Raw genomic sequence first — 27,998 nt, forward strand, 5'->3', positions numbered from 1 at the left:
ATATATTCCAAGGATAAAAATAACAAACTCTTGAAATTAAGGACATAAAATTGGCCTCAGATATCACCAGATTGCAGGAAATGAGGTCTAATTTTAAATTTTTTTCTGGGGGAGGGCCCGCAGACCCTACATTTCCAGCATCTTGGCTTACGGCCTCGGCCACACCCCCCTTTTTCAAAAAAGCTAGATCCGCCCCTCCACAGTGTGGTATTTTTTTTGTTGAAATGTTATTCAAATGAAATTAAATGATGATTTAGTGAGAATACCAAAGTTAGTTGCAGCAGTTGTATAGACACCAAGCACATTTTTATGCAAATAACTGAAAATGGAGCATTCAAGTGGAAATTCACATTTTGTAGTTTTTATTTCTTACCCCTCGTTTTTACATTATCCTTTGAAAACAATCCTTAAAACAATACAGGTTTTTAACCCGTTAACACTTAAACAGACTAAACAAACTTGACTATTTGGACCTTGACTGCATGATGAATTTTGTTATTTGTAGAAAATAAACCAATAAACTAATAGATACACCAAAATAAATAGGTTGTTTACTCTTGAGAAGCTGTTTTCAAAGTTCCATGCTAAGTTACACTGACCGCCTTGAAAAGAATGACAACACAGCTAACATAATACATACCAAAAAAAAAAAGAAAAGAAACCTTACAAGACAAACTTTCATACAGACTGGCATATATTGACAGGTAAAATTATACAAAATACTATTTTTTGAGCAATTAAGACATCTGGGAAAATATTTTGCTTTATTTGTCATGAAGATCTTACAGAAGGTATAACTAGATGCATTCTGTCCAAAAAATATAACTAAATATATGCTAATTGCATTAAATAAATACGTAAAGAAATGCATAAATATGAAAATAATGTCTGACAGAGACAGCGTTTAAGAACTAAAAAGCACAGACATGATCCAAAAACACATAAAACGCATAAGAACAATGCTGCAATCACGTAAACACTGCAGATTCAACCAAATGCAAAAAAAAAATAAAAAAATGCTGCAAATGCCAAAAACACACACAAACCTCCAAAACAACTGCATGAGGGGAATTGCTGCAAGTTCACGGAACAAAACGGAAGTTTGTCAGGCTGGACCTGAGGGATATCCGTCTTGGCATGGTTGAAAGAAGAGGTACATTTTTCTTGATCTTTCTTTATCTTAGCCATAAAAATTGCTTGCTCTATAATACTGTAAAATGTTACAGCCAAGTGTTTATTTAACACAGGAATAAAGAAAAATGTAGCTTTAATTAAAAGTAACCTGCCACGAACCAGATTTGGCTGCCAAAGACCAGGTCACCCAGGCGCTCGCCCATGACTGCCACCCAAAACACATAGCAACAGACCATCATGCTTGCCCCCGCAGGTGGTGGGTCTACGGGGGGGGGAGATCCTGTGTGGCTTCTTCGGGATGGGCCCGGCCGGGCCCCACGTATCAAGCATCTCGGGGTCTTGTTCACGAGTAAGGGAAGGTTGGAGTGTGAGGTCGACAGGCGGATTGGCGCAGCGTCTGCTGTAATGCAGTCGCTGTACCGGACCGTCGTGGTGAAGAGAGAGCTGAGCCGGAAGGCAAAGCTTTCAATTTACCGGTCGATGTTCCCACCCTCACCTATAGTCATGAGCTTTGGGTTGTGGCCGAAAGACCACGCATACAAGTGGCTGAAATCGGTTTCCTCCGTAGGGTAGCTGGACTCAACCTAAGAGATAGGGTGAGGAGCTCAGTCATCCGGGAGGGGCTCAGGGTAGAGCCGCTGCTCCGTCACATGGAGAGAAGCCAGTTGAGGTGGCTCGGGCATCTAGTCTGGATGCCTCCCAGACGCCTCCCTGGTGAGGTGTTCTGGGCATGCCCAGCTGGGAGAAGGTCCCAGAGCAGAACTAGGACACGCTGGAGGGATTATGTCTCACAGCTGGCCTGGGAATGCCTTGGTGTCCTCCCGGTAGAGCTGGAAGAGTTGGCTAGAGACCGGGAAGTCTGGACTTCCCCACTGAGACTGCTGCCCCCCCGACCTGGACCCGGATAAGCGGAAGAAAATTGATGGTTCCTTTAATTCTGACAACTTTCTTCTGGGCTCAGGTCTTTAAAGACGGGTATTCCTCAAGTCATGAGTTTGATGGTGTTTTTGGTCTTGGATCACTTCTGTGTTCAGAGCGTTTGGGCGTTGCTGCATGTTTGCCCCCGTCGCCTACCGTAAAAAAGTACAAAGAAATGGGTTGTTTCATTTTCCATGCAGTCTAAGAGGAATGCATCTAAAAGTAAAAGTGCCTGTGAATATTCTCATTCATCCAGGTCGTTGTGTTCTCGAGGCATTGAATCGATCACAGCTGGACTGTTCAGGTTGTCTTTCTTGAAAACGGTTCATCAGCTTCATCAGTTCATGCTCAAAGACTGGAAAGGACAGCTCTAGTCTGAAAGGATGGTGAGGAAGGTAGAGTTTTTATCCTCTACCTTAACGTGTCTCTACCTTAGAGGATAAAAACTTTAGATCGTGTATGTACCGTCCCCTCAGCTGTCCTATCTAATCTTTGAGCATGAACTAATGAAGCCTGCTCGGGTGACAGCTGAAACGTCTTCTTAGACAACCCGAACAGTCGAGTTGCGATTGATTCAAATCCCTGAGAATCTGAAAGTAAAGAGCGCTACAATGCTGTTGCAGTCACTTGTACGATGGCGATTTGTACAAATGTTGACGTCGTGTGACAAGAACCACCAACTGCCATGAAAACGCATCTATAAGGAGAGGCCTAAATATGATTTCAAAATAAACAGCAACAAAAGTAGCCTTCCCCACACATTTGGGGAGCAATACAAGAGATTGAAGCAGAAAGGAGAAAGCTGGTACACAGCAAGACTCCCACTGCATAGCTAGTCCAAACAATGTACACGTTCCTCCTGGTTTTCCTCAAAGATGCTTGAATAAACTCTGTAAACAGTGTAGCTGGTCAAACCTGGATCATGTCCAGATTTTTTTCTTCCTCTTTCATTGTCCAATAGAAAAATAGCCTCTGGGTGAACAGCTGGTTGTTTGTGGGGTTCATTCAAAGTCTCAGAGGGTTCATCTCGAAAGTTTCACACCATGTGGGGGTCCTTGGCAGGGCTGACGGTAAAGCGCGATGATGTCACCAAATTGGTCCCACCTCCAGGTGCTCTCGCTTTGACCGAGGAATCCTCTTTGCGTTTTGAATCTTTGCTTTTGGGCCCTGGAGGGGAGAGAAATTTGTCATACAAGTGAGAGTCTGGGGAAGACACATTTGATGATCACATTTGTGGGGGAATTTTGCCCATCATCCACAACCCTTATGTGAAACATGAACACATATTTCTTTCCCTTTTCTGTGCGTTCTGAGCCAGCTAACATTGCACGCCATGGGGGTATCCATTTCGACTATGAAGCCCTCTTAAAAAACCTCTAAGAACATTTTATGGTTTTACATCCATGCTGTGATCATGCATTAACAGGTACATTGATGATAATGTGTAATACTTACAGTATCTTGCTGTATTTTGATGATTTTAAACATTACCAAAACTTCTTTCCTCGGAGCATTGGTTTGGCATAGTCCGTAGGAGCTAACGCTACTTCCGTCAGCAACAGCAGCATAGAAATAGCCACAAACGTCCGCTCTCATTGGGATGGCTGTGTCTTCCAGCACAAGACTTGTGCTGCAGTCCTCAGGTCAAAAATGCTGACAGCAAACGAGCATCTTGTTGAGTCTTCACAACGAAATCTGTCCCGTTGCAGTGGCTTGAGGCGTTGTGAGTGACGCTGAGACTAGCGGCTAGCAAGGCGTTGTGTTACTCCGCAAGATATAGTTTTTCGTGTTAGCTACTACAATAACAATGTCGCTGTAGCTTGGTTAATATACAGGTCAGTTATGTAAATGGAACACTGCTGGCGTTTTTTTTTTTTAGGGTTTTTTGTTTGGGCTTTCGCTTCAAAATCGGTACCTCCCATGACGTGCATTGTTATCTGGCTCACACTAACTCGTTTTCTCTCGTTAGAACGCATATAAATGGGAAAGAAATATGTGTTGATGTTTCACATACGAATTGTGAATGATGGGCAAAATTGCCAAAAAAGTGCAGTTTTCCTTTAACTCTCAATCAGAGGCGATACAGAGTCCAGTCTGGCCAGGCTACAGGGCTGAGATGAGGTAAACAGACACGAATGCAATATATGTAAATATAGCAAGATGTAGATGCCGGCAAAATGATCAAGTTCATTTTGAATTAATTGTGTGACTGATTAATTGATTTATTGTCACCCCACCCCTCATCTTGTGACACCCCTAATAATAAGCGTAAAATACTTAGTCTTTCTAAGGCTCAACAAGATACAAGTGTAGCACATTCACCATCTTAATGGCAGTAGGCTACGAACAAGGTCTTCTTCTATGATAGCGGGTTTGAAATAGTACTACAGAGTGTTGTCACCACCTATAAGAGTATTAACACATGACATCTCGCTGCATAAAACATACCCTTCAGAATAAAAGTGCAATATTAAGACCGGCGACCCAAAAGTTGAGAATCACTGACTTAGAGTCACATAGAAAAAAATGAGGCCACCCTGAAAGTTGGTGATAAGAAATAAATGATTACAATGCATAATGGCGGGTGGTTAAAAATAACCTCCCATGAAAGCATCTAATTTTGTTCTTGCTCAGCCACAAACAAGCACTTGAACGATCCCATAAAACAAGACACCAGCGTGCGAGATGGGACATTGTTGAACATAGGGGTTTAAGCCCCCCGCCCCGCTCGGTTTCACGTGTCATGGCATTGAGATGGGTAATTACAGAGCAGGGGTAGGGAGCCTATGGCTCGGGGGCCAGATGTGGCTCTTTTGATGACTGCATCTCGCTCTTGGACATTTCTTAACGCATATTTTCCGGGTCAGACACCAAAATTTATGACTGGACAATGCAGTTGCATACCCGGGTCATTGAGAGGTCACATGGATTGATTGTACATTTTTCAATTTATTTATGATCAGTGCTAATGGCTGGGGGTGCCGTATAAGGAGGAAAAGTCTGAACAATTCCAACGTCTTCTAACTGCCAGGGCGCCCCAAAAATAGATAGGTAATTAGTAATAAAATTAGTAATTAATTAAAGCTGCAGGCTGCAATAGCACGAGCCACAGGTGATCGGCTTTTGTGATTGGCATTGAAAGGCATTCATCGACATATGCTTTTTCACGGAAATCGGCCGATCGATCAGAGCATCCCTATTACAGGCCAATGATTTCAGAACGCGCTGACAGGCTCACCATGAAAATCCAACTTGGTGTTTTTGACAGACACTGCAGCCGGACTCATGGGCGTTGAAGTGCTCAATTCATTGGTTGGAGTTTCCTGTAGCAGTAAAAAGACAGAGGCCATGATGATATTAAACATGAGCTCCTACGAGTCGACTATGGTATGTTTAGAAGATACCTGATCAAACAGATAAATGGTGACATCATCAAAAAAGGACACATTTCTCCCTCTGTCCCTCCCTCGGTCCAGCGGCTCCTTGGGTGACTTGAGGAGGCTCCTCAGGCCCACGCGTTTGTCCACGTCCGTCTCCGTGACAACAATAACCCTTCGGGAACTTTCGTCCTCCGCCTCATCTTCTTCTTCGTCCTCGGGATCACTTCCTGGGAGCAAACCTCTTCGTCTTCCGATCCGGCTCCCGATGGCGCCGTCTTTGCCGGCGGAGCCGACAGGGAGAGCCAGGGCGAGTGGTGGGAGAGCGAGAGACAGACGAGCTACTTTCGCTGCCAGAGAGAAAGACAAAAGGCCAGCTTGAAACAAGGTGTTGCATGAAGTGAAGTCCAGACAAAGACAAAGAGTACCTTTGATTGCCTGGTTTGCAGTCGACTGCAGCATTGTCACCTCTGGTTGTTCAAGCACAGTGAGCGGCTCCGGTTTAGCTTCCTCACACTCTGTGTCGGACTGAATGCAGGACACGCTTTCCTGCACTGTTTGGCTGAAACCACAGCAAAAATGATTGGTGTATTAAGATATTAGCTTTACTCTGATCTGATCGGCATTGAGGATTAGTTTCCAGAGGTCAGTACCTTTCATCCTCATTTAGATCTTCCTCAGCAACCGTCTCGCTGCAGTCCTCCATCGCCTGCTCCCCCCAGGGTCGCAGTGTAACAGTGTCCTTAACGGTCATCCCCCAAAGCACGTTTGTTTTCACATTTTCACTCAGGGAGAACTGCAGCCGTTCCTCGCACACCTGACGTGGCAGAACAACGCTAAAGATGAAAGCGAGGTCGATGCAAACAGTAGAATTGTCTGTCTTTCAGGGGAACATAGATTTTTTTCTGACCTGCATCTTGAGGCCGTTCTTGGTGGTCATCTTGGAAAGAGAACCCTGATCCTTAGGATCTGGCATTTGTCCGGGTGAGCTCGGCACATCATTCCCGTCCTCTTCTACTATGTCTGAAGAAGGGGTTCCTTGATCTTCCAAATCTGCCCTTGTCCCCTTGGACAAGTCACTTATCGTCTCTCCAGAGTTGCTGTCTTTTTGATCAGGCGTTTTCTTCAGGGACTCCAAAAGCTCGAGGTTCTCCAGGAAAATGTCGCCCAGGGCTTCCTCCTCATCACCAGATATATGACACAGTTGTTCCAATTTTTCAAAATCCTCCAAGGCCTCCTCATCCATATCCTTCCACTCAGAAATGAGTAATTCTGGCAAGCTATTGACAGGAGCTCGTGTTTGGTTGGTAATGTCAAGACTTCCTGTTTCAGAGGTGAAGTTGCTCTCACTGTCGAGTGTTACATGTACAGAGGGGATGCATGGAGTCTGAGGTGTTATGTCTGCTTCGGCGCTACAGTCTTCCAAACCAGTGCTACCAAACTCCTCAGCCTCGGAAACAGATGGTGGTGGACTGGGAAAAGAGTCATCTAAACTCTCCAGTTTGTCATCCTGCACATCAAGGTCTATGCTTGGAGGAGGACTGGGGAAGTCCACGGAGCTGGAGTTGTCCACTGGTGAATCCTCTTCTTCCTTCTCGATGCTCACGCTTTCTTCCGTGTACCGCTCTGCACTGCATGGACTCACTTCAGCCTCAGTATGTAAGTAAGAATCAAGGTTTTCCTGGTCTAAGGAAGTCTCAAAGGCTTCAGTAATGCAAATGGCAATTTTGGCATGTTTACTCTCTAAAATGTGAGGGAAGCAGTCAACTAAAACAGAGTCTGTTTCTGCTGGTGGTGGTAGGTCTTCCTTCTGAGGCCAGATGTTAAAATTTTGATTTTCTTCTGACCCTGTCACGCATGACCAACTGTGCTTCTTGCCTTTCTCAAAATTCTCTGGATCTGGGATTTCGATATTCTCCACTTCAATCGCTGGTATTTTTATTTTTGCATCAACTCCGTCACTTTCAAGAAGGTTTTCAAGATTCTCCACCTGCTGTATGTTTACCTCATGCGGCTGAGTGTTTTCCTTCACTGACAGACTTCGCTGCTTTTCATTCTTCCATGTTTCCTCATGGCTCTCCAGCAGAGCAGGGTGGGATTCACTTCCTGCATATTCATCATTTTCTTCAGCCTCCGAAATCTCCCGACCCGTGTCGAGATGCTCTCCCTCTTCCCAAACTTGATTCTGAAACCCAGACGACAGTTCGGACTTTGCTTCATTAGCCTGGCACCTCTTTTCCGGAGAGGCCCACTGGTCGTTTTCGTCGGGCCACAAGTGCAAGTCACTTGATTGTGAATGACGCTGGCAGTCAAGCCAACAAGTCCTTTTGTGTTCTTTCACCTCCACCCTACTCTCATTGCCGACATTGTCATCGCTACTCAAGGATTCCCTTAGGGGTGACCCCTCCTCCATGGCGTTACTCAGCTCTGTAGCAGCCAACTGCTTCTCTGCTGCCTCAATTCCGTCTGAGCAGTGCAGGTGTCTTAGGCCCAGCTGATTGTGGCTTGTGTCGTGCAGCTCCAGCTCAGGCACCTTGTTACTTCTCTCAGCAGCTTCCTCTTTCCAGGAGGCAAACTGTAAACTCAATTGATCATCTACGGACTTCCCTACACTTGAATCTACTAATGTCGGGGTTTCATTGATGGTTGGACCGCCCCACAGTTCAGATGATTTAGACTCTGTGTTGTTGCCGGGAGATTCTACAATGTTATTTAGAGAAGAGTGGTTTTCCATTTGCATATATTCCTTGCTGTTGGGCCTTTCGGACGCAGCATCCGTCACACTAATGCTCCTGGTAGATAGTTTCATGTCTTTCTCTGCAAAGTCCAGGTATTTGCAGTCTGTTACATGAGAAATGATGTCATCTGCATAGTGGCGGTCTTTTGCATATCCATCGGTGTGTGGCAGGCTCTTTAGAGGCTCATCCTCGAGTTTCGTAAACAGTGTATCAATAAAGTCAACACAGTCTTTGGTCTGTGGACCAACAAACTGTTGGGAGGATTTTTGACCATTCAGAAAAATGCCAGAATCGTCCCGCTTCCCTGACTTGAAGCTTTTGCTCGGAATATGTATGGCATCAGGCGTATTTTCAAATGATGTCATTTTTTCAGATGTCTGTATGCGGTTTCCAAAATGGCGCTTGTGTTCCACCTCACCCTCTTCTTCAGTTTCAGTTTTTTCCTCAATCCCAGTCAGCATTCCCCTCTCCCCACCTCGTCCGCTGCTCGCCCTGGACCCGATTAGTCCGTCTGTGTTTCTCCTGCTCATGCCATCCCCTTCCCAGTCACTGTCTGAGAAATAAGCCGAGTCGCGGTGCGGCGTTTCATTTCCCAGAGCCCGCCATCCACCGCCTCCCCCTCCGGTCCAGGAGTCACTCGGAGTGAGGCAGTCTGCAGAGCTGGACGTCGTAGGCGACAGGACAGAGTCAGTGGGGGTGACCAGGGAAACATCAGCGGATGCATCCCAGTCTGGGGTTGTTGGAGTGGTGGTAGCTTCTTCGGATACGTGTTTTTCTTGAACACTGTCATTGTGTTGTGATGAATGCTTCTTTTCTGTCTCTGTGTTGTGAGCGCAACAATCTTTTGAGCCATCTGAATCAACTGCTACTTGATCAGTGCTGCCCTTATCCTCGTCATCCCTCCCTAGCTCGCCATTCTGGACAAAAGAAGATTTTGGACTATTCGTAATGAGTGCTTTTACAGTGATGGACACATCAAGATCTTTGTTGGACACCGAAAGATCTCTGGTTTGCTCTTCTCCTCTTGAAGGTAAAGCAGGTCCATCTAAACACTCATCCTCTTTCTGACATGATGTAATCGTTTGGTTGTGTAGTAAGCCATTTTTGGGCATGATTTCTGCAAAAACATAGTCCCCAGACCGGCAATGGTCCGCACTTCCTTGGTTCTCCTGTTTAATGGCTGATCCTATGTGGAGGATTGGAATCTCGGGTCTGGTAGAAACTTTGATCTCACTCTTTTTAGCACGCTTGGTCACTTGGGCATAGATGGCTTCAGTTTGTGGCTCATCTTTTCCTCTGCTGGATGAGCGTATAGAACTCTCTGACTGAAACTGGATGGTCTGAGCAGTGCTTGGGTCGATGCATATGGACTCATATTCGGGTGAGAGAACGGTAGGAGAGGATTCTCCTTCTTTCCTGTTCGCTGACATGTTTTGTCTCGATATGATTTCAGTCAGAAACGTCTCTGCTGATTGGATCTCCTTCAGGAACTCTTCCCTGGTCATTTCTGTTCTCTGTTGCTCCGTCTCGGTCTCTTGTGGTTCACACTCTGCCTTCCCTGTGGTGATCTCTGAGACGAGCGAGTGTGACCTTCTGATACCTGTGGAATAAGGGTCTTCTGCTTTGGTGGATGGAGGAAGGTCTGGATCACACATGTACGGATGCAACCTTGACCCTGCAGGGTAAAGGTATTTCACAGGATCGTTTCCCGACCCTCCATTCAGATCTGTGTCCGTATCGATCTCAGTCAGAAAGAGATCCCCCTGGAATGATTCACCACAGGCTGTAAAGTCCTTTTCTGTCCCAGTGCTGTTCTCTGTCCCCCATGACTGTCCTGCTGAGCCCAGCTCTGTGATCAAAGACTGGGAGCGCCGCATCCCTTTGTTAGGCAACTCAAAGTTTTTGGATCTCTCTCCATCTCCTTTCTGGTCCTTCTCCCATGAAATGTCGGACATGCCCTCGTGTGCCTCTGCCACAGTAGATATTTCTGTTAGAAACAGGTGCATGGGGGATTTCTTGGCAGCAGCCACACGTGATGCCTGAAGTTCTGCATCTTCTTTCCAAATGGCCGGCAGGATGGTGTCGAGGCGTGACTGTGTTCTTTTCATTCCCCTGGAAAAGAGCCCTGCAACGACCGGTTCTGCATCCTCGGACAGGCTAGAATGAGTGACAGTAGTGCTTTGTTTCTCAGGCGACATGAAGGGGGAATCATCCTCGTCTGAGTAGGTGGGACTGGACGAGGACCGGCCGTCAGTCTGGGGCTGTGGCCGAGGTATATTGCGATAAATGGGACGCAAGGGGTTTTCTCTACGAACGGGTGAGTCAAAGTCTTTCACACGTGAGTCCTTGGAGTTGTGTGTTGTGTGCCTGGTGCCGAGGTCACAGGATAGCGGGTCTCTCTTGAATCTACTACTGTATCTGGAGTAAGAGTCACTGTTGTAGCTCGGACAAGTTCTTTGTTTCGTGTGGGGAGGGAGAGGTGGAGGACACATTTGAGGTGCGGGGTAAATGGGGTGACTGGATGGGGGCAGAGATGGGGATAGGGATGGAGATGGAGGTAAAGTCTGTCGAGAGCGATGGAGCCCCAAGTGACCGTAGCTAGAAGGTGGGCAGTTGTTCATCTGAAGGGGGTCAGTCTCGATTTTACCGCTCATGTTGTAGTGAGGAAGTCCTCTGTATCCAAGAGGGGGTGCTGGTAGGGGGCGTGAGTGAAGGTGGTTGGCTGAGGACATAGACATGGAGCGAGGTTTTGGAGGAAGGACCGGAGCTTGAGAACTCGCGGATGGTTTCTTATCAGAGTTCTTCTCCTCTTCGTCATCCTCCCCTAAATTGATCACAGAGAAGTCGGTCACTCTGCTCGAAGTGTCCCTGAATTCGGCCACGCCTGTGTTGGGCACCTGGAGTTTAACCTCGCTTGATCGCACCATCTGGATGCCTTTTCCACCTGTGCACTTGTCGGAGGAACAATAGGGTACTCGCTCTTTTCCCAGCATGCCACTGCGGATTTCTACAAGCTCCATGTCTCCAGGGCAAATGGAGTCAGACCTACAAGACGACCGGGTCTTCCCCTTAAGAGTCGGTGACTTGTCCTGGGGCGTGTGCTCCTCTAATCGGATGTAGTACTCACTGGCGAGGGAGGGGCTACGTGCGCTGATCACTGGGACCACAGTGGGAGTGTCTAAGGACTGTCTGTGGTTGTTGTTCACAGTCGGAATGGGTTGAGCTGGAGGGAGAGGTTTGTAGCCTCGTCTGGCATGGGCCTTCTCCCAAAAATATTCAAAGTTCAAGCCTTTGCTGGTTTCCGTCACGGTCAGGATGTCATCCAGTTCAGACGAGGAATGCGCGCCCCGGTTGGCAACTGGGTCCAGCAAGGGGTAGGAACTGTGTCGGTTCTCTCGCTCCCTTTGTCGCTCGTGTGCCGCAGCCTGGAAGGCAGGCGGGCGTAGTAAGTCCCAGCGTCGCTCAAACGACTCATCGATCTCGCCCCTCCTCGCTCGGGCCTCTTCGTACTCCTCATCCTCTTCATCCTCACTCCCCCTTGACGTTTCCCGCTCGGCAGCCAGGAGGGAGGAGAGGAGGAGGAATATCTCAGCTACTGACGGGCGCTGAGATGGAGGTAGCCAGCAGGACTGCATGATCTCATACCTGAGGAGAGGAAAAGAGTCATGAGTCATGTTCGGTAAAAAGATCAAAATTGACTCAGCCTGTCGTGAACAAGCCCACTGACCAGTAGTCCGCATGGGAGAGTTTGAGTCTGGGCTGGGCCAGCGTGATCTGTCGCTCCCTGATGACAAACGTCAGGACCTCTTCGTCACTCAGGTGTCTGTGGGGCTGAGAGCCAAACTCAAACAGCTCCCATATGACCACTCCCAGGGACCTGGAAGCAGGACATTGAGGACATAACTTATTATGGCATCACATTCATGAAGACTAGATTGAGGGGGACGTCGACATAAACGGGTTCCACTGTAATACACTCACTGGACATTGGTCACTCTATTAAGTCCACAAATACAAGTACTACCGCTGTGTCAATTCAAAAACAAAAACCTTAAAGTAAAAGTGCACTTTTTTTTTTTTTATTTTGCCCATCATCCACAATCCTTTTTCTTTACTTTGTGTTTTAAAGATATAAAACAGCTAAAAAGAGGCAGCTAATTAATGTATGTAATGGGACACACCTATTCCGACTAGAAAGCCCGAAATTAACTCAATCACAGCCATTTTTCAAAAGACAACCCCTTCAGTAGCGGCCATTTTAGAATATTGTGTTGTATGGTTATATAACCATGGAACCTACCAAAAGAAAGATTAGACTCCCGTCTTTCATCAGGAAAAAAAGTTTGTTTCTACCTTTTTGTGTGCTTTAGTAATCAGCAGTAGAACATAGGTAAGTTTCAGGAAAATATCAGTTCCTGACTATAATACAACACAAGAAAGGCTTGTTTTACATCAAAATAACAATTTATTTACAAATATGACACCATGAACTATTTACAGTTTTCATATTTGGAATGGAAGTATGTGTGTGCATGTGTATGCCTGTGTGTGTGCATGCCCGAGTGCGTGTCAGTATGCGCGCACGCCTTAAAATTTCCCGACAATCTACTGCATGCTACACTCCTCCAAGCTCTGCCACTTCCTCCTTCCTGTCATGTATGATTTCTCTATTTACATGATCGCTGCCGAGCTCTTATCAAATGCACTTCTGCCATCTAGTGGCCGTTTTTATGACTTAAAACTACTTTACAGCCAAATGCTTTAGTGGGGAGTTGCGTCATGATCTCTTTTAGCCTCTCCCGCAAAAAAACGTAAAAGACGTATAATTACGCATTTGGTATTGAATGAGTTAACACCTCCAAAATTTTGGCTAGTAGCTAGCCTGTGTGGTGTGGCGAGGTGTCACTACGGGTGTAAAGTAGTTCTTGGGCGTAACAATGTTCACAATAATAACAACAATGTCACTGTAGTTTGGTTAATATGCAGGTCACATTGGAAATTTTTGGAGGTTTTTTCAGAAGGCTTTATCGGCGGAATAGGTGCATCCTATTACGTGCATTCTTAGCTGCCTCTGTTGATCTGTTTAGATATCTTCAAAAGGCACGGAAAAAAGAAAGACGTGTGTTCATGTCTCACATAAGAATTGTGCATGATGGGCAAAATTCTAAAAAAAAAAAATGCACTTTTCCTTTAAAGACGTCACAGAATGATTAATCAAACAATATGTTCATTATTGTGGTTGGAGATTGCAGTGGCGGACCGTACCAGTCCAAAGTTTTGACACACTTTCCCTTGCAATTTGAATGAAAAAGCGTGTCCAAACTTTTGAAAGGGACACAACTGTACTCCCTCATGCTAGGAGCTGCTTCTGATAGTTTGTAGAGAAATAAGGTGAACATCCTCTTGTGGTTTATATGTGTTATGAATGTTGAGAATGAAAAAGAAACTGTCTTTTGACTGACAACAGTGAGCGTTAGTTTTGATACAGCTTCTGTATCGCATTGCAGTCGATTGCACAGGAGTATCTGCTTTCACTATAACCTCCATATCTAGTACGATGGCTAAGTATAGCACTGAGTGCACACCAAACAGACTAAAATTGTGCCTCAGCAGAAAAAAGAACGTCTGATTGTTAAAGGAAATATTGTGCTGGCTTAAATATTTATAGGCTCCTCTCAGAGAGATGCCCTTCAGCATTGTGTGTGTGTGTGTGTGTGTGTGTGTGTGTGTGTGTGTGTGTGTGTGTGTGTGTGTAGTCAAATTGAGATGCTTAAAATGTGGCACAGTCGATGTAGAAACCTACCACACATTGCTGGTCTTGGTTTGGTCCGTAACAATAAGCGCCCCTCGGTACTCTTCCAGGAGTTCTGGAGCGATCCAGCGCAGAGGAATCCATAACTTGTCTGGAGTTAGGTAATAGTCCTCCTGCACACACACACACACACACACACACACACACACACATTCAGGGACATCAGATTACATATACAAACTCCAAATGTCAAATTAATGCTATTGTTGTTTTTGCTATACTGCCTCCAATTAGCTACAGAAAAAAAAAATTAAATTAATTTTAAAACATTTTTTAATGCATCAATTTTTTTCTCTCCATGTTCCATTGGGGGCTCTGGAATTTTAATAGAGTTCATTCTTTTGTGAAGTTTCAAGTTGGAGAGCTTTGCAAACTATTTTTCCTCATTATTTTCACGGTGCCTCTGAAGTCCTCCAGGGGAGGTGTGCCTCACATGTACGGTACTCATACATACCTTATATTGGTTGTGGGAGAGGCCGTAGTCGCCTATTCTCACAGTGAGGTCAGAGGTCAGCAGGCAGTTTCTTAAAGCCAGGTCGCTGCAGACGACACAACGCATCCTTACACAACACATCCTGACCCAACGACCTTACACAGATGCACCTTTCTGTCTTCAAGCACAGATTCTCTTTTGCAGATTGTGCGTCACGTCCGACCTGTGGATGTAGTTGTTGTCGTGAAGGTGCAGCAGGCCCGATGTGATCTCAAAGGCCATTCGCTGCAGCGTCAACAGATCCCGCGTCGGGAGGTCGGGGGTCATTCCGTCAGACTTGCGTTGGGCTCGCAGGTACCTCTTCAGATCACCCTGCAGGTACCAAACACATCCAGCAACACCATTAATAACTCCTGCAGGCTAACTCACGTCAACATAAGCGGTTGTCGGCATAAACAAAATGGAAATTTACTTGGGATGTCAGACCCATTTTTTATAGAAATAAAATTCTGGGACGACAAAAACATGTACTGTATGTCTATGTCCACTTTTGGAATTTTACCCATCATCCACAATCCTTATGTGAGACATGAACACACATCTTTCCCTTTTCTCTGCATTCTAAAAAACCTAAAAAACCTAAGAAATATACAAACATGTACCAATAAAAGTTCAAATGAAATGCATTGCATCTGAGCAAAGCATTTCATTGGAGGACAAGTGGCACAGAAAATGGATGGATGGATGGATGGTGCTGAAATGCTGCCTCTGTCCACCAGAGGGAGACAGAGGAGCCCAGAGGGAGGCTGACGTCATTGCAATGCCTCGGCAGGCACAATGAATGCTTTGCTTAGACGCAATGCATTATGGGAAAAATTGTAGAGTTGTTTTTTTCATTTGAATTAGTACATTTCTTTCTTTCCTTCTTAGTGTTTAGTTGCTGTGTGATGAGTTTAGTGTTGTTGTAAGACGACACCGTGAGTCAGACTGTTATGTTGTCATACTGTCATATTAAATGACCTCCTGCGATGTCCAGTGGGTTGACAAGCTCGTGGTAAGTGCACAAATAAGTGAAAGTTAGAAGGTACGTTCAAGGACCGTCGAACAAAGTGTGACAAGTCGCCGCTTGCATTAAACATGCAAAAAGTGTGGGATTTCTAACTGGCGCTTTTTGGAGGTTTTTTCAGAGGGCCTGACAGGCGGAACAGGCATTACGTGCATTCTCAGCGACCTCTTTTATCGGTTTTTATATCTTTAGAATGCACAGAATAGAGAAAGATATGTGTGTTCATGTCTCGCGCAAGGCTCGTGGATGATGGGCACTTTTTTAGAATTAAGAACAACATGGCGGACCAGGACTTGATGGGTTGGTCCACATATACGGGTTGTCGACTTCAATGAGTCACAGTGCATTTGTTTTCCATCTCAGGATTTCAAGACCGCCACAGGAATGAGTAACGAGCTGGCAGCTTTGTGTTAAGTCATTGGGGCTGCAGGAAGGGCAAAGTTTGTAAAAGCATGAAAAATAGCTGAAAGAAAGGACCACCATTGAAAAGCTTCTCTTGCATTGTGGGGAGTTTAACCTCATACACGTTTTCTTGTGGTAACAAGTCAGACCGCAGGCCAACTTGGGGAAGAAAGGAGATGTTTGCTTCCTACTCACCAGCTGACAGAACTCCATCACCAGGAGAAAAGGGATGCTTTCACTGCACTGGCCCAAACACTGAAGGATGTTGGGATGTTTAAGACTCCTGCACAAAGAAAAGAATCAGACAAGGTGTGTTTGTGTGACAAAAAAGTGGAATGACGGAAGGATAACGTGAAGCCTCAGCAGTGATGTCAACAGAATGAGCTCATGGAAGCCAAGAGCCGGTTTGAGAGGATTTCCTTGGTGAAGATCTTCTTCCCACATTCTGGGCTATTTCCACTATACTGGACTTCAGCACCAGACATTTTTAGCACTGGTCTATGGGGCAGTTGGAACTGAGCCCGATGAACTCTGCCTACCAACAAATGTGGTGTAGTGGTACATGCAGTGTTAAAAATACCACTATTACTGACCAACCTTTATACTTTATTTCTTTATTACCTCCACCAAGCACAGCACAAAGCGCAAGCGCAGCACCGAGGTTATGTTTTTGTCGGTGTTTATTTGTTTGTGTTCAAAATAACTTGAAAAGTTTGAATGGATTTGGATGAAATTTTCAGGAATTTATTTTGATGTAAAACAAGCCTTTCTTGTGTTGTGTTGTATGTTAGTCGGGAACTGATATTTTCCTGCAACTTACCTATGTTCTACTGCTGATTACTGAAGAACGGAAAAAGGTAGAAACAAACTTTTTTTTCCTGATGAAAGAAGGGAGTGTAATGTTTCTTTTGGTAGGTTCCATGTTTATAAAACCATACAACACAATATTCTGTGTGCCGCTGCTGAAGGGGTTTAAACTGTACTTGGTGTGTATAATGAGTACGTTTGGACGGTCTCACCTGTAGGGCTCTGACTCAGCCAAGAACTTCCTCTGCTCCAGCGGGCTGGCGCTGACACGTAACTCCTTCACCACCACCTGCGACGAGCTGCAGTCGCACAACACCTCAGCCAGGATCACCTTCAAAGGAGATGTGGCGCACAACAAGATGGAGGCAAGGAAAAGGCCATCATTGGGAAGTGAAATACCAGAGCAGAATGTGGTTTCATGCCAGGGAACATCGTCTTACTTTTCCAAACCAGCCGTTTCCAATCTCCTGCAGGTAGTTCAACGTGTGCCTTTTGAAGCACGCAGACTTGGAGTCTGTAAATGCACAATTCATGTACATCTTTAGGACACGACCGCTGAAGCATGAGCAGTGAGCACACGCAAGGACAATTACCTCCTCCATCCCGTAGGGCGGCGCAGTTGTGCCTTTCTCTGACGGGCAAGGTGTAGACCTCAGGGAGGGAGGGGCACGACGACAGGCTGTCCTCCTGGATTGGACTGGACCCTCCAGAACACTCCTCCCCATCGGCATTGTCAAACTCCTACAAATCAGGACCCTTTTACCTTAACTGGTTAAAATCTAGTCTATATGCAGTATGTATGCGTCTATATACTGTATAGAGACACATACTGTACATACATTTTGCATTTGTAGTCATGTTTTTGGAGACTTTTGGAACTATTATATTACTTTACTTTATATTATTAATTGTACAATACAATTTATATTGTACAATACATCATTATTAAATATACAGCATTCAACAGATATTTATTGTCAATATTTTATCGTACATTTACTATACAATTTTTTTCTTTTTGTATGACTATTTTTCCATGAGATCAAACACATTTTTTCCAACTGAACTGTGATTTATTTTTTAGCAGTTTTGTCATATGAATTCATTGAAATGATAAATTACTATTATATACTAAATCATACTTGAATTATTTTATACCTTAATATTTATACCTAAAATATTTCATCATCCATTTATTTTTTTCCTCCCATGATTTATTATTTACTATTGTTATTTAAAATTTGTGATGATCTCTAAAATATCCTATGACATATCAATACAGTGAAATACTTTATTATTCATGTACTATACAATTAAATAACTATGATGCGCCTTAATTGTAATCATATATTGATATTCATTATTTATAATAATAATTATCATATTAATTAACATGTAAAGTATAATAATTTATTATATAACATTTTGTCATATATAAAATATTGTGTATCATATTTATTTGAAATACTTTATTGTACATGTACATTTCTAATATGTATTTTTCATGAGAAAAATCTGTTTTATTTGTTTTCATATGTGATTTATTTTCACAGTTTAAAAAAAAAATCAAAACAAATTTCAAATATTTTGCTGTTTTTTTACTGTACGTGTATATATATTGAAAAAAATTTGAGTTCTTTCCCAAGAGAAACACCGTTCAAGTGTACGATGGAGTATTAGGGCCACGTTGAAAAAAAATCATACGGCCAATTTACGAGAGAAAAAGAGCGTACATTTCCGAGAATAAGGTCCTACATTTACGAGAAAAAAAATGGCAACCTTATGTTACAGGCATTGCCCGAGACAGCTACGAAAAGGGGGGACTTACGTGACCTTTGGCCTTGGCCAGGTGGGGGAGGAAGTGAGAAGGTTTTGCTCTGTTTTGCTGCCACGTTCTAAATAAAAGCTTGCCTGAAGCAAGAGGAAAGTTTCCTTCTTTTCTGAAGAGCTATGGGTCACACTTTACAATAAGGCACACAAAAATAAAGTAGTTGCTGAGGAACTAATGAGGAACTAATGACTAAGGCACATAAATTTAAACCAGCTACTGAGGAACTAATGAACAACTAATGAGGAACTAATGACTAAGGCACATAAATTTAAAATAGCTACTGAGGAACTAATGAGTAGAGTAGTTACTGAGGAACTAATGAACGACTAATGAGGAACTAATGACTAAGGCACATAAATTTAAACTAGCTACTGAGGAACTAATTAGTAAAGTAGTTACTGAGGAACTAATGAACAACTAATGAGGAACTAATGACTAAGGCACATAAATTTAAACTAGCTATTGAGGAACTAATGACTAAAGGCATATAAATTTAAACTAGCTACTGAGGAACTAATGAACAACTAATGAGAAACTAATGACTAAGGCACATAAATTTAAACTAGCTACTGAGGAACTAATGAGTAAAGTAGTTACTGAGGAACTAATGAACAACTAATGAGGAACTAATGACTAAGGCACATAAATTTAAACTAGCTATTGAGGAACTAATGACTAAAGGCATATAAATTTAAACTAGCTACTGAAGAACTAATGAACAACTAATGAGGAACTAATGACTAAGGCACATAAATTTAAACTAGCTATTGAGGAACTAATGACTAAAGGCATATAAATTTAAACTAGCTACTGAGGAACTAATGAACAACTAATGAGGAACTAATGACTAAGGCACATAAATTTAAACTAGCTATTGAGGAACTAATGACTAAAGGCATATAAATTTAAACTAGCTACTGAGGAACTAATGAACAACTAATGAGGAACTAATGACTAAGGCACATAAATTTAAACTAGCTATTGAGGAACTAATGACTAAAGGCATATAAATTTAAACTAGCTACTGAGGAACTAATGAACAACTAATGAGGAACTAATGACTAAGGCACATAAATTTAAACTAGCTATTGAGGAACTAATGACTAAAGGCACATAAATTTAAACTAGCTACTGAGGAACTAATGAGTAAAGTAGTTACTGAGGAACTAATGAACAACTAATGAGGAACTAATGACTAAGGCACATAAATTTAAACTAGCTATTGAGGAACTAATGACTAAAGGCATATAAATTTAAACTAGCTACTGAGGAACTAATGAACAACTAATGAGGAACTAATGACTAAGGCACATAAATTTAAACTAGCTATTGAGGAACTAATGACTAAAGGCATATAAATTTAAACTAGCTACTGAGGAACTAATGAACAACTAATGAGGAACTAATGACTAAGGCACATAAATTTAAACTAGCTACTGAGGAACTAATGAGTAGAGTAGTTACTGAGGAACTAATGAGTAGTGGTTAGTGTTAGGTAGGTTCGTTCCTCATTTACTACTGTAATTTTGTGTACCTTATTGTAAAGTGTTACCGAGCCGTGCTCTATTTTCTGACACGTATGACACCATCACACCTCATATTAACACTTTATTCTCCGAAATGTGCCACTTTTTTTCTCCTAAATTTCCAACTTTATTGAGGTAAATTTGAGATTTTGCTCTCAAAATCTTTCAATGTGGCCTTAATACTCGGTCATACAAGTGCCTCTCAGTGAGACGAGCGTAAACGTTTCCACGTCTGACAAATGAAATTCCAAGCCGTGAGGCTCGCGGCTATGAAGAAGATGAACGTCGACCTTAAAAACGCTTCCCTGCGTGTCAGCAGAGACAGCAAAGAACGTCAGAGGAGTGAATGATGCACGTCTTACATGCTGCACACTTACATTAAATCCCACCCCCCCTTTCTTGCAGCACAGGCAGGTGAGGAGCAGCAGGACGAAAGAGACGAGCCCCGAGCACGAGATGAGGATGACGACGTACGGCGGTGGAGACAGGGAGGCGGTCCTGCTCTGAGAAACTGAAAGGAACACATAACCAGGAGGGAGAGGAGGGCGGTTAGTGCTGCTGCGTGAGAAGGAAGAAGGTTGCACGGCTGGATTGAGCCATTGGAGCAGCAGGTTGGGTTCAACCCCAATGCACAGCTTGCATCAAGGGATTGTGGGTAAGCGGGAAAAGTCCAAGGTTGGAAAAAACCAAGATTTGAGAATTGAAGTTTGAAAGTATAGCAGCTGATCATTCCGGTACAAGGAGAAAAGCATGAAGGAGAGGGAAATATCAGCATTCCACTCAGGAAACACATAAAGTTAAGAAGCGGGGGCACAGGGAGGAGAGCTAATTGGGGAAAAGGTTGTCAAAGAATGACTAGACTTATATAAATATATAGAAAGAGAGAGAGAAAGAGAGGGGTGAGGGACATTTGGACATGTGTACCTCATAGTGGTCGATTGTGGGGAGGGAACCATCTGTAGAAAAGAAAAGGGGGGCAAGGGGCTGGTTAAATACCCTCAAAGTAACTCGCATAGCTTTCATTTAGCCCCAAATAATAACAAAGCTAAATAGCAGAACACCGGGCTGGGCGATATATCGATATTATCAAAATATCGATATTTCCTTGAAGTGCGATATCAAAAACAAACATATCGATATCATATCGATAAAGACTGGATTTGCGCTGTTCTCCTGTATGATGACGCGGATGTCTCACCCCTGTGAGTGTCAGCGCTCCCTTCCTCCGTGCATAAATCTAGCTACTTTTTTCAGGCGTCGTTGGAGAGTCTCCTGCTTTTTGGCGACTTAAAAGTGACTAACTACAAGATAAAAGGTGGAGGCTGGATGTACACTAATTATTACGCTGTCTAGACTTTGAGAGGCGGGAGCCAAGCTAAAATATTACACTTATTTTATTTTGATGAAGGGATGGCCAATTTTAAACAAACAAACTAAGAAGCAAGTTCATTTGTAGTTTTAGAATGTTTTTACTCACTTTTTGGTCTCTCCTACAAGGTTCTGCTTTCTAAAAACAATGATGTATAAGGTTTGTTGTGTTTTACTTTTTCTATATTTATTTCTAAAACACAATGGACTGTTTATTTGAGCGGCTATTTTTCTGTAAGATTTTTCTTTAATTTGAATGAAACAACTTTGCATGCATAGTTGACTTTGACTTTGTCTACACTCACTTTGTGTAAAAAACGTTGTGATATCGTATATCGATATTCAACGTAAACATATCGGGGATATGAGTTTTGGTCCATATTGCCCAGCCCTAGCATAACACCTGATAGCCAGCCTTTGCTCAGTACAGTACGGCGGGCCATACTGCACATTTTGGTATCAGTCCGATGCCGAGCAAATACATGACCGTCATTGCTGATGCAAATACAGAAAGCGGTACTATTTACTTTACGATAGTAAACAGTAGTAAATAGTTTAATTTGGTGATCATGATTACAATCCAGATTGTAACACATGACAAAGATTGTAGGCGAAAAAAAAATGTTATTTATGAACAATATAGTGTACACACACGGTACTACAATATAAGACCATGTAACAATATCAAGAAAGCAATACAATGATTCCCTTTTACTACATACACTCCTGATCCAAATTTTAAGCAGTTTTAAGTTGAAAAATTGCAGTAATGCACATTTTGCACTGTTGGCTCTTAAGTAGGTTCTAAGTAGAACCTCAAAATGCACAAAGAACAAATGGGAGTGAGACAAAAAAAATGTCAGGCCATTTATTGCTAACATGAAACAGGCTGTTCATCAGCTGATCAAAACTTCAACACCATAGCTAAAAAAAAACAGAACCCCCCCCCCTAAAATAGAAATAAAATGTAGAAAAAAGAAGCGAGTAATGAGGAGCAGTGTCATTCTTGTTAATGAGGTGAAAAATGGCTTTGGGAATGCTTGATGCCAGTGTTTCCAGGAGGCTAGTGGGAATGTCCATTTTTGGAAATCCATCCCCAAATGTTCTCCATTAGATTTAGATGAGGGGAACACACAGGATGGTCCAAAAGACTGAGCTTATTCCTCTGGAAGAAGTTCTTTGTGAAGTGCAGCGTTGTCCTGTCATCACCACACAGATGAGGGCCTTCGGTCATGAGGGATGCCCCATGCAACATCTCCACATAGCCAGCTGCCGTTTGACGCCCCTGCACCACCTGAACCTCCATTGTTCCATTGAAGGATCATGCCCCCTCCACTGTGCCGTGTGGAAAACATCTAAGGTGGGATCTCCTTGTCATGCCAGCAACGTTGGAAGCCATCAGGTCCATCGAGGGAGAATAAAACTTTCTTCCACCTTTCAATGTCCCATGCGTGGTGCTCTCCTGCAAATTCCACATGCCCAATTTTGAAGAGCTTTTTTCTTCTTAAAAGCCTTCTCTGGCAGATGGCATCTGATGGTTATTGGACTGCACTCGGCACCAGTAAAAACCTGCATTTGGGCTGAGTATGGCCCTGTGTCTTGACGGACAGCCAATGGGATCCTACGGCTCATTTTTTTTGGGTCTACCACTTGACTTTGTTGTTCCATGAGCTTCAGGATGTTTTTCAGAAGTTTGAAATGACTTCTGAATGTCTTAGCCTCAGCAGCAATGGCGCGCTGCGAGGGGCCTTGCTTATGCAGCTCAACAATCCCACTGCCTTCAAAGAGAGAAAGCTTTTTTGCCTTTGCCATCAAGAGATCGTGACAGTGTGAATACCTGACACTAAATCGCATTCAATCCACATTTTTTTCAGGATTTTACCTTTTAAAGGCTGTGCTCTTCAACTTTTGATCAGCTGATGAACAGCCTATCTCACTTCAATGCTTCTTTGCAATAAACTACTTTTCTGTCTCACTCCCATTTCTTCTTTTTGCATTTTGAAGCTCCTCTTAGAATCTACGTAAGATCCAACAGCGCAAAATGTATTTTTCAACTGGTCTTAAAATTTTGATCAGGAGTGTTTGAGCAAAATAAAGGTGGTCCTCAGTTTCCGGCGTTCCAACACGGTTAAAAACTCTGTTTTCCTCCGTAAACACGAGACTCGCTGGAGAACTAGTTAGAACACGTCCTGGGCGGAAGAATATGTACGGCTGCACAGCCGCACTGACAAAGAATAACATCACTTATTAGTTCACTTTTTACACTTCATTATGTCCCCCAAGCGGCAGTGCGCCAAGGAAAAGGAAAGCCATCACCACTGAAGTGAAAATGAACATCATAAAAAGCTCAGAGAGAGTAGACACGTCCACCAATATTGGCCGCTTGACTGTGACGACCATCGTTAACTCATTCAATACCAAAGACGTATTCATATGACTTTTACGTTTTTTTGCGCGAGAGGCAAAAAGAGGTGTGGAAGCAACTGCAGACTAAAAGAAGTCACTTCTCAAGCATTTTAATGCCATAAAAACGGCCACAATGTGGCAGAAGTGTATTAGATAAGAGCTCGGCATGGATCATTTGCATATAAAAACACTCGACCGCAACGAGGAAGTGAAAGAGCATGGAAGGAGTGTAGCGTGCAGAAGGTTACGCATTGTAGGGAAATTTTAACACATGCACACTCACACACACGTGCACACATACAGTACAGTTCAGTTCCAAATGTGAAAATTGTAAATAGTTGATGGTGTTATATTTGTAAATAAATTGTTATTTGGATGTCAAACAACCCTTTTTTGTGTTGTTGGTATAGTTGTTTAGATATTCGAGCTGTCACAAAAGCAAAAAAATGGTGTCAAAGTGGAAGTTAAGGTATGCTTGAAACTTATCTTTTGTCACTTTTTTAGTCAGGAACTGATATTTTCCTGAAACTTACCTATGTTCTACTGCTGATTACTACAGAATGGAAAAAGGTTGAAACAAACTTTTTTTTTTAGACGAGAGTCTAATCTTTCTTTTGGTAGGTTCCATAGAACACAATATTCTGTGTGCCTTGAAAGGTCGATCCAAATTATCTAAAATGGCCACTAATGGCCGCTACTTTCTTTTGAAAAATGGCTGGGATTGAGTGAGTTAAAGAGAAAGATGACTGAATGCTCATGAATACTCGAGGGGTCGTGGATTTGGTGCGCTGTTACAAGGAGATCTGGGAGGAGAAGAGGATGATATCCTTCCAGACTAGCCTAGACAATATTTTAAGAAGGTAGAAAGGCCTCCAAACAAGACACAGGGATAAAAGTAGGTTTTATGACTCGTTCTAGTATTTGTATATGTATGTATATATCAATATGTATTGTATGTGATATGTATGTATCAATATGTATTAGTATATATCTTTGCTGTTGTTTGTGTACATTGTGAGTGACTTCAGAGCTCATTTAAGTACAAGTTCCCACTTACACTAAAACTCCACTTACATGCAGTCTACGAACGGAACTCGCTCGTAACCCGAGGACCACCTGTAGTGCAAAATAAGTAAACAAAAGCAAAAACCAGTATTTGCTCTCAAACAAATCCTTTGGCTTTTTTGCCCCCACAGCTCTCCTGGGCCCAAGAACTTTTATAACAATATCAACACCACAACAAATAACACTCATTTGTGCAAAGAAACAGAAGAAAACTGAAATGTATCAATCTCATCACGCTTGTATCGATCCTTGGGTATTGATACTATTAATATTTGGATCAAACTTGTTGGTGCGTGTCTGGATAACGGTCCTGACATAAGTGTTGTTTTGTTTTGTAGTTACGTATGTGGTGTAGTTTTCAGCCCCAGTTAGTAAGCAGGATCACACACACAAAAAGACACCAGAGATTTCTTAGACACTTGGGCATCGATGGCACCAAAGGGATGGTTCCATCCGATACTGGATCGGAAAAAAATCTATACTGTATAACCTTTCTGATCCGATCCAAACTATCACGTAAATGCTCAGTGGAAAAAAAAAGCTATATAAGCTGTGTGCGTCGTGAAGCAGCAATTGCATAACTTGAGTCATATTGTGGCCAAGTGCATATTTGTTGCACAGTTTGAACATCAAGCAAAAGTACATATACTGTAAATCTATTGCTACAACAAGAAAGGAGAAATGATTGGTATCAGTATGGGACATGAAAAGGTGGTACCGGGCCATCCATTGGCAAGAACTCATTCAATTTTGGTGAGAATCTGGATAAAAGTGCTGACAAATACATTTGGCAAATTATTGAATGAGATCCAGCAATTGTGTGCAGAAGCTACGCAACAAATTTCCATAAAAATGGAAGTGGGATTCGCCTCCTTATTTTCGTCACGTAAAGGTATAATACACATTACATGGTATCAGAAGTGGGATTCGCCTCATTTTTGACACGTAAAAGGTACAGACATTGCATGGTGTCAGAAATGGGATTTGCCTCATTTTTATCATGTAAAGGTACAGACATTGCATGGTGTCAGAAGTGGGATTCGCCTCATTTTTATCATGTGAAGGTACAGACATTGCATGGTGTCAGAAGTGGGATTTGCCTTATTTTTGTCACATAAAGATATGGACATTGCATTGTGTCAGAGGTGGGATTGGCCTCCTTATTTTTTGTCACGTAAAAGTACAAGCATTACATGGTGTTAGAAGTGGGATTGGTCTCCTTATTCATGGCATGTAAAGGTAGGGACATTGCATGGTTTCAGAAGTGGGATTGGCCTCCTTATTTTTGTCACGTAAAGGCATGGACATTGCATGGTTACAGAAAAAGGATTGCGCCTCCTTATTTTCATCACATAAAGATACGGACATTACAATTAGTGTCATAAAATGAGTATTTTAAAACAAGCTACATGAGCGCTCCAGGACGACTGTACTGCTAACAAAGCAACAAAACAGTTGCAATACTGCAATGCATTCTGGGACTTGCAGTATCAAAGTAGAAAAAAAGCCTAAATGTAATGTATGGAACAATCCACCCCCTTTTAATCATAACAGTAGCACCCGTCATGTTCCTCATCATCTTTGAAGCAGGAAGTAGCCTGCTAGCTAACAAGTACAAATAAGACACTTTCAAATTATTGTGTTCACAGTTCAACCTTGGTGGAGGTCTAGGCTCTACGTTTAAGACTTTTGCACAGTACTTTGTGATGAAATCTCAACAAAACAATGCCTGGCTGCAAAAAGAACACAAGCAGGTCAGTTCATTGCAATTCCAAAATGATGGCAATAAACTCGAAACTCATTTTCTGTCAGGGCTGTGATGTTCTATCATGTAAAATATTTAAAAATACACTGGCAAGGTCATGATAGTGTCAACACTGCATGCAGAAATTCCAAAGTCATATTTAAAAATGCATGACACACATCCAAAAATAGTCAAAGTAAGGCTAAATGTAGAGGGATGCTCGATGTGTGATATTAACCACATGGGTTATTATATTGATCATATGTGGGCCAGTACCGCTCAATGCACACACTCACCATAAACAAGAGCTGTCCCTGTCTATTGTTTTACGTGTGCACAGCCCAGACATAGACATACACTGCATAGAAATGGGAAGCTAAAGCAGCACAAGGCCATTTTCCATCAGCACAAAGACATATTACACAAATCCCGGGGGGGAGGGGGGTATAGGTATAGATGTATAAAAATAGAGGCTTTTTTCTCATGCCATTTATGCAAGGCCCCGACATTGCAACAACACCCCCTTGATTCATTTGGATTTAGATGACTGCATGCATGCACCAGACTCCTGCAGCCATCACCATTCCCATTATGTCACACTTGATAATAAAGCATAATAAAGACCCCCCCCCGCCGCCTTTCTCCAGCATCACTGACAGATATTCAATACTCCCCCCCCCCTCCCCCCCCCTCCCCCCCCCCCCCCCCCCCACACACACACACACACAAAATCTTCCATCCTCCACATCCTCTCCCCCGCCTTGGCTCACCTTCCCTCTGCGGGGCTCCGAGCGCTCTGTCCGGGCTGATGTACGACATGACCCCTGCCAGAGCCACCATCACCCAGCAGTGTGGCCGCATCGTCGCAACAACAACAACAGCATCGGTGTCCTCCTCTCTACGGTCCTCCCCGCCGTCTCCGTCCTTCTTTCCTCGCCCTCTTCTTTTGCTGGAATAAAAGAGCCTTCCTCGTTGCGCGCCTCCTCCTCCTCTAATCCGCAATTAAGCACGGTGGTCGAGACGCGCTATTGTGCATCCTCAGGCTGCTCATACATGACTGCTCAGCGAGAAACATCCAACCAGCGTCACCCCCCACCCCCCTTATGTACCAACTCCCCCCTCCCAGAAATATCCTCCGCCGGATGACGTCACACTCGCACGGCGCGCATTGTCATGGTCAGACGGCTCAATAACAAAATACATAATACATAACAGCTAATGGGGCATACCAAGTGCTTAAAATGATTTTAACAGACTACAATATAAATGTAGTGTATAACTGTGAGGGGTTGCCTTATGAAATGTCATTGGGTATGGACAATTAGCAACTGGGTGGTAAATGAGTCGAGGACATTTATTTGTAAAATATTA

The 27,998-nt window shown here is 43.2% G+C and overlaps 1 protein-coding gene across 1 annotated transcript; it reads right to left on the reverse strand.

Moving 5' to 3' along the window:
* Positions 1-341: 341 nt before the first annotated feature.
* lmtk3 (lemur tyrosine kinase 3) lies at positions 342-27,716 on the reverse strand. Its single transcript, XM_054781657.1, has 16 exons — positions 27,398-27,716; positions 20,422-20,555; positions 17,281-17,428; positions 17,128-17,201; positions 16,900-17,018; positions 16,076-16,163; positions 14,636-14,784; positions 14,434-14,518; positions 13,971-14,092; positions 11,895-12,044; positions 6,340-11,812; positions 6,083-6,246; positions 5,858-5,991; positions 5,457-5,779; positions 5,291-5,375; positions 342-3,219 (listed from the first exon to the last, which is right to left on the reverse strand). The coding sequence occupies exons 1-16, from the start codon at positions 27,486-27,488 to the stop codon at positions 3,089-3,091; spliced, it is 7,470 nt and encodes a 2,489-aa protein (XP_054637632.1). The 5' UTR covers positions 27,489-27,716; the 3' UTR covers positions 342-3,088.
* Positions 27,717-27,998: the final 282 nt, after the last annotated feature.

The sequence above is a fragment of the Dunckerocampus dactyliophorus genome, chromosome 7, assembly GCF_027744805.1.
Source record: "Dunckerocampus dactyliophorus isolate RoL2022-P2 chromosome 7, RoL_Ddac_1.1, whole genome shotgun sequence".
Lineage (NCBI taxonomy): Eukaryota > Metazoa > Chordata > Actinopteri > Syngnathiformes > Syngnathidae > Dunckerocampus > Dunckerocampus dactyliophorus.